At 45.2% G+C, this 7,466-nt stretch overlaps 1 protein-coding gene and 1 long non-coding RNA gene across 2 annotated transcripts in view; both read right to left on the minus strand.

The window, feature by feature from the left end:
* LOC103591600 overlaps positions 1–2,890 on the minus strand; it is a 4,262-nt gene extending 1,372 nt beyond the window's left edge. The window contains exon 1 of the long non-coding RNA XR_550591.1: positions 2,463–2,890. This is a non-coding gene — a long non-coding RNA (uncharacterized LOC103591600). The remainder of the gene's footprint in view (positions 1–2,462) is intronic.
* A 616-nt stretch (positions 2,891–3,506) lies between these two features.
* Positions 3,507–7,466, minus strand: part of CDC25A (cell division cycle 25A) — a 26,531-nt gene continuing 22,571 nt past the window's right edge. The window contains exons 13-15 of the mRNA XM_008574090.1: positions 6,785–6,915; positions 4,277–4,388; positions 3,507–4,029 (exon numbers count right to left, since the gene is read on the minus strand). Of these exons, the coding sequence (XP_008572312.1) occupies positions 3,889–4,029; positions 4,277–4,388; positions 6,785–6,915 (384 nt within the window). The 3' untranslated portion in view covers positions 3,507–3,888. The remainder of the gene's footprint in view (positions 4,030–4,276; positions 4,389–6,784; positions 6,916–7,466) is intronic.

The following is a 7,466-nucleotide window of genomic DNA, read 5'->3' on the forward strand; positions in this document are numbered from 1 at the left end:
AAAAAAAAAAAAAAAAAAAAAAAAAAAAATGTTGAAAAGCTTATTTTGTTCATGAAAAGCAACTGAGAAAAAACAGCATTTCCAACTGAAAATTGTTTTAAAATATGTACAGATATTAATTACAAGTAAATATTTGGCTATTTCCACTATTATAAGAAAAGTTTATGTGGTCTAATTAATCAAGGCTTTTGAATTTTCTCATTGGGAATACGGAGTCTTGTGTTTGGGAAGGTACCGTAATATGGCTAAATAGTACAGTTATATATAATTTCATATGCACTTGAAAACCATCTCTATACATATTCTCTATGTACTCTCTCAAAAATACATGGGTTCAGGGCCGGCCTGTGGCTCACTTGGTAGAGTGCGGTGCTGATAACACCAAGGCCACGGGTTCGGATCCCATATAGGGATGGCCGGTTCGCTCACTGGCTGAGCGTGGTGCTGACAACACCAAGTCGAGGGTTAAGATCCCCTTACCGGTCATCTTTTAAAAAAAAAAAAAAAGAACAGTGCTGGCACTATTGGTGAATATTATATTACTAAATGTCACTGAATGTAAGACACCATCAGTGACAAGATGCATCTCACTTTCAAAGATGTTAAAATGCAAAAAATATGCATGCCTAGAATTGAGGAAGTACGGTGTAATTATGAGATATTATATAGAAGATATTGTTGTAAACTCTAAAATGATAGAATGATAGCTAAAAATTACTGGGAGTTTTCTACGTGCCAGGCACTGTGCCAAGGCCATACAATCATTGTTTCATTCAGCCCTTATAAATTATCTTCACAGATGAAGAAATAGAGGCCCCCAAAAGATGAAGTGACTTGCCCAAGCTCACACACCTTTGTCTACGTAAATGGTGGACACTCATCACCACAACCACCACTGTTCCACTCCTACGTTGGCTTCATCTGACTTAGGATGGTTTTACTCCATGGTTCCTGAGCCTGGCTGCATGTTGGAATCACTGGGGAGCTTTAAGAAATCCCGGTGCCAGGGTGCCACCCTGGAAGATTCTGATGTAATAAGTCAGGGGTGTGGCCTGGACATCGGAACATTTAAAATGACCCCAGGTGATTCTAACATGCAACCAAGGGTGGGAAATTCTGCCTTTCTCCAGCTATGACTTCAGAGGGCTTCTACCTCCTCCCCTGTTTCTCCCTTCCTGTCTGAAGTTCATTTGACATGGCACAGGACTTCCACGGCACAGTAAGGACAAATGATGTAAAAGGCAGAGGCTGACTGAGGAGGGAAAGTGGCTGAATCTCATGCTGCACATGCTCCATCCAGCAGCTGTCAGCTTCCTTCTTGTCTTCCTAGCAGGATGGGGATTTGAGCAGAGGGCTGGGCCCTGGGAGCAGGAAGGGACAGGCAGATAGGATCTGCTACAAAAAAACGCTGGGATAATGCTTCTAAGTAGGTGCAAACTAGAAGGGAAGACAATGTGGAAATGAAGTTTTCTTGACTGCAGGAGGGATCACGGGTGAAATATTTTAGCTCTTAGTATTATGTTTATGTGAGATTTAAAATTTGTCAAATATGCTTGAATTACTAGTTTTCAACATTTATAGTGTATAGAAAGGAACACAAGTTCTTCTATCCCAGGGACCCCTCTATTTTGTAAAAACTTGTGCTCCAGCAGTTACATTTTGGCCAATGGCTCCCAGCATCACACTTCTGAATTTCTCCAGTTCCAAGTGGGCCAAGGACTTACAAACATCTGTCCTGTTTTATTCTGTAGTATCCTCAATCTGGCTCCTTCAGAACACCATTGAAACTCCTATCAGCTTTAAGGTCCCTCCTTTGGCCTGTTGCTTTATCCATTAAATGAATTAATGGATACTGTAAGGAAATGCCAGCAGTTTTTAATGGACTCATTTCTTCTTGGGAATCAATCTGAAGCACAAGTTTGTGTTTGGACTCAGGAAATAACTGGAGGTCATTCCGGTGATCCCTGAAGCCAGGCCATGAGAGAACACTTTGGACTCTTGAGAAAATGTGACTGCTCCAACTGGTTTTAGTTACATGTGGTCCCAGAACCTTAAAAAGAAATGCAATTCTCTTTATATCCATCAAGAACTAGGCAAACAGCACAGGTTCAAGATTATTTTTATTTTCAGAGCCTGCAAGAGTTGGTTAGCAATGCTAGCTGAGTTGGTACAATCTGAAGGCATTTGACCAACAGCATCCCTACAAACAAGACCAGAGACTAACCGGGATGTTTTGTGTGTGGGAAGAGGCCCTTCTCCCTTTCCCCTACTCCCCACATACTTCTTCCAACAAGATTGTTTTATAGCCAAATAAAACTCAAACCCATAACACAGCAACTAGTCATCTCCAATATCACTGATACCTCTCCCTACCCCCAGAATAGTAAGCCAAGGTAAGAGGGGAGACTGACTGTTATAAGAAAAACCTGGCCACACCCCAACGGAACAATGATGGCTGGTGCCTGAGGGTGGGGATGGGCAGGCACTAATACAGGCCTGTCTATAATCTATCAAGTCAGCTCAAGCTCCTTGGATAGAAGGTGTTCCTTTGAGACGCCTGCTTCCACAGGGTTAAATAAGGGGGCAACTGGTGATGATTCATCATTCCCTGTCCCCTCAAATTAAAACATGATAAACCCAGAAAGTTTTACCTTCAAAATCCACCATGCTCTCTCCTGAGAAACATTCTATACAGTCAATCTCTACACCAGCAATCACTCCCTTCTCCTAGTGCCCAGGGCTTCTAGCCCCTCTCCCCCAAATTGGGTGGCCTGTCCAACACTGATTTGATACTCTTTGTCTCAAAAAACGACTATTTTTTAAAAATCAAAATAAAAGCTATCAAAGAGTTTTAAGTAACAGGAGGACACTCAGATATGCCCCTCCTACCTACTATGGAGCCCACCCATTCCCACCCCTCTACCCTGGGATACCTACACTACAACATTCCAACACTGACCTGGGGGTGGCCCAATGGAAGCTGCCTGAAGTGCTTTCCTGACTGTGACTCCTATTCCAGCCAACATCACAGGGAACTGGGGTGAGGGAGAACAGGGACACTCCTCTGCCCAAACAGATCTCAATGGCCACGGGTAGGTCTGGGAAGTTTAGCTTATGTTCCGTAGCCAAGCCTGAGTCCAGTGCCCACTCCCACCACTGTCTCAATACCTGGCTTTAAATAGCAGCAGCCCCAGTACCGCAGTGCCTCCTGGGGATGACAGAGCTCCTAGCTCTGTTCCACAACTCACAACAGGTTTGCCTTTTCTTACCCCTTCTTTTTTTTTTTTTTCTTTTTTTAAATTTAAAGCAGGGGTAGTCCCTGGGATGATAAAATCCTACCTAGAATGGCAGTATTTTGACCTAATGAAGCAGTATAAGTCTCCAGGAGTTTAAAAAAATAAAATAAAGTGATTGATGAAGCTGAATAAGTTAAAGATATGGGTTATCCCACAAAGACCTTTCCTTCCCAGGCTGTCTTTGATATTCGGCCAACAGCATATCTGTTTGTGTTACTCCTCTCTACTCTTTCTTTCCCCTCCACTCGTGAGCCCAGAGCCCAGTAAGGCCCCAACTGCTGCTTCATCCAGCTGTGGAGGATGATGAGTCAGAACAGCTTGATGTGGTGCTCAGAACTGTGCTGTGACATGTGACAGCCTTGGCAGACAGTCCTGATGTGGAAGGAGGGCGTCTTACAGGGACAGAAGGGGTACACCCAGCAGGATGCCCTGGGCTCCAACCTTGGGAGTGTAGGAGGTAGGTTTAAGGCAGGGAAGCGCCAGGCCTTCTCTCCAAATGTCACACAACTGGCCTCTTTGCTCAAGTTTCTCTGCAGCAAAGAGTGGAAAGTGGGAGGGATGCTCAGGCTGCTGCTGTCTGGCACCACTGTCTTCAGAGCTTCTTTAGACGACTGTACATCTCCCTTTTGCTCCTTTCCCCTGCCCAGGTCCTGCTCTTGGTGCGGAACTTCTTCAAGTCTTCTTTAAAGTCCTCATGGTGCATGGGCCGATAGCTGGGGGGCTCACAGTGAGACTGAGGGGATAGGAGGGGATGAGGTTAGGGCACACTTGCCTCAGACTCACAATCTGGCTCCCTCCCTGCCGAGGGCTACAAGGCTGGGGCAGCAATGCAGACCCAGGCAGCGGGTTCTACAGGGACCCTCTTTGTGCAGGGCAGATACCCACCTTGTCCCCAGACCCCTGGTAAGAAACAAACACAAGATAGATCAACTGCTACAACATGGGAGTGGGGAACATGCTCTCCAGAGACCCACTCTTACCTGGCATTTCAGGAAGAACTCCTTGTATCCCCCTTTCAGGACATAAAGCTCAGGGTAGTGGAGTTTGGGGTATTCATTACCAAGCCGATCTCTTTCTCTGACATATCGGCACCTAGAAGAGGGGAAAAAAGGCCAAAGCAAGCTTAGCTCTTCCAATAAAGAGAAACATAAAGAAGACGATGCAGTAAAAAGTGTTGTGGTTTAAGTGCTCCTTACACATATCTTCCCAACCTTACATTTATTTTTGGAAACAATCAGTGCTGAGTTGCAAGTTCCTGACCACGTAAGCAGTGTTCACAGCCAGTGACGGTAGATTGTCTCTTTCCCAACTTTTGCTTTTTTCAAAAAAACAAATCCTTGTGTTGAGGGCTGACTCTGCTACATAAGAAACCTGGCCCAGAAACAGGTTGTATATTAATGGTTCAGCACCAGGTTCCCCACAAAATGTGTTGCATGATGGGTGAGGGAGCAGACTCTTTTCGGACTTGCTGTTTCCCAGGATGAGTTGCTCTCCACACCTGACTTGGTATTGGCACACGGTGGTCCACTGGTGGGGACACCAGGAGACTGGCTATCTGAGGCCAACTGAGGCTCTGAAGGGCTGTGTATTATTCTGCCTGCAGGAGATTCTGATATAGAGTCGTTTGGTCATAATCCCACAGATGGTAGCTTTGCCCCACTGGCCCCTCAGACAAGCACATATACCATGTCTGAGCCTCCCCAACTTTCTTTCCTCCAAGTTAAACAGCCCTAGAATCTAACCCCTGCCCACTGTCTTCATGGCCACCACCTGTAGCAGTAACTTCTGAGCCAGCTTCCCCTGCCACTTTTCCCAGCTTTCTCTTCAATCAGTCTCCCTCACTTACTAGATAGGAGTTTTAACTAGGATTCTTTCTTCTTGTGGCTTTTAAACAGGCTGGGCTTGTTATTGCCTCAGGGTACCTACTTGCATCTTATGCCTGGACTGATATAGGCCTATAGTTTGTCACACACACACACCCCTCCCCCCGCTACTCTCCCCCTCACACATTCCACTCCAGCCACTGGGGCCTTTTTTTTTTCTGAAGCATCTTCTAACATATTGTACAATTCACATATATGTTACATTTGTCTGCCTCTTGTCCACTCTGAAATGTAAGTTACAGGAGGGCAGGATTTTTTGTTTATTTAGTTCACTGCTCTTTTCCCCAGTACCTAGAAAAGTATCTGGCATATGAGAGGCACAAGTATCTGCTGAGTGAATAATTTCATTCATGAACATTAAGGTCTCGCTTGAACATCACTTGTTCATGTGTTAATGGTTTGGTATTTTTTTTTTTGTCCTTTTTTGAGATCGGCTGCACCGCGCTTAGCCAGTGAGTGCTGTGAGTGCACCAGTCATCCCTATATACGATCCGAACCCACGGCGGGAGCGCTGCTGCGCTCCCAGCGCCGCACTCTCCCGAGTGCGCCATGGGCTCGGCCCTAATGGTTTGGTATTAATGCAGGGCAAAGTCCTCATTCTTGGCACAGAGATACTTGAGGGATTTAGGGAGACAGTCACATGTGTGAAGTTTCTGTTGTAGTTGTGTGTATAGTCTGGGTGTGTGCAAATGTGACCAAGTATTTGCAGTTAAACACGGCCCTGTCAGAAGTCTCTCTTGGATCAGTCTAGTTGAAGCTGCACTCTCTGCCCCACCTCGCTCTAACTGCCTGTCCCTGTTTTCTTAGTACTTGTCATGATCATCTCACATCTCTCTCTCCACTGGGACCTCTCTGCAGCAGGGTCCTTGTCGGTCCTGCTCTCTTACTGTATTTTTACTGTACTGCTGTATTTTTACTGCTTCAACAGTGCCTGACACTCCAGGCTTGCAATACTTTTGAATGATCACAGATGACTGATGGCCAGCTTGGTCCTTTTTCTTTTCACCTCTAAGGTGGCAATAACATTAAGCACAATAACATCAAGTGAGACCTTCACACTTTTCTGGCATTTGCGTGAAGAGCAACCATGTTGTAATTGAAGAATATCACATGAGAATAGTAGCCCCACAGGTAGAAATAAGGGCAGTGGAGAAACTGGAAGAGTCAGAGTTTAACACAGTATAAAGGAAAGACTAACAGCGAACCACTCAGGAGGGGGTGTGATGAAGCAGAGGCCAGATCCATGGGGATACTGCATGGCAACACTAGCATCATAGACAGCACTGGACTGGACAAACTGGAAAATCCTTTGCAACTGAAACTGTTAGGTCAAGCCTATAAACTACACTCGAGGAAGCTGTTCATGGAATAAACAACTGCTAAAGGGACAAGAATTTTGAAAAACATGTTACTCATGAATTTACACTTCTACAAACCATGAAATTACACGTCACATGTGTAGGCTGAGGCATGGAAATGACTTGTGATGTGCAAGAGTATGCTTGATATGCTAAATTATGCTCCACGTTCAAGCCATGCACCACCATGGCCCACAAAAGCATCATGGGGCTTCTGCCCCAGAGCCCAGTTCTGTATGTCACTCACATGCGGGGGCCCCTCTCAGAAGAAAACTCGCAGTGGAATACGACGATGACACGCTTGCCATCAGTAGGTACAATGGGCTTCTTGAGTAAGAAGTCTTCAACCTCTTCTTCCATGTGCAAGTTCACTGCACCCTGTGAAGGTATCAGAGACCCTTGGCACCTGCATGTTTCAGACTTGGAAGTAATAATTCAGAGAGCATGATGTGATCCCTAAGTCTACAAGACCAGTTAGTGATTTTGCAGATCTCCTGGCTAAATAGCCCATTGGACCACTTGGCACCTGAATCTCAATGGAGCGTCACAGGTCTATGCACAATGATTGTACAGTAATGCATACAGGGACTGAAAATGGGCACCTCAAATGACTATGGTGCACTTTATGAGTAGTATTTGTAAATTTGGGGATTTTTAATAGCCAGAGGACAGTGGTAAACATTAACACCATATTTCAAATACCCTCTTAACATATTTAAACACTATTTTATCGAGTAAAAGATTAAAATGGGGGGGCCGGCCCGTGGCTCACTCGGGAGAGTGTGGTGCTGATAACACCAAGGCCATGGGTTCGGATCCCATATAGGGATGGCTCGTTAGCTCACTGGGTGAGCATGGTGCTGACAACACCAAGTCAAGGGTTAAGATCCTCTTACCGGTCATCTTTTTGAAGAAAAAAAAAAAAAAAA

This window comes from Galeopterus variegatus, unplaced genomic scaffold (assembly GCF_000696425.1).
Source record: "Galeopterus variegatus unplaced genomic scaffold, G_variegatus-3.0.2 Scaffold996, whole genome shotgun sequence".
NCBI lineage: Eukaryota > Metazoa > Chordata > Mammalia > Dermoptera > Cynocephalidae > Galeopterus > Galeopterus variegatus.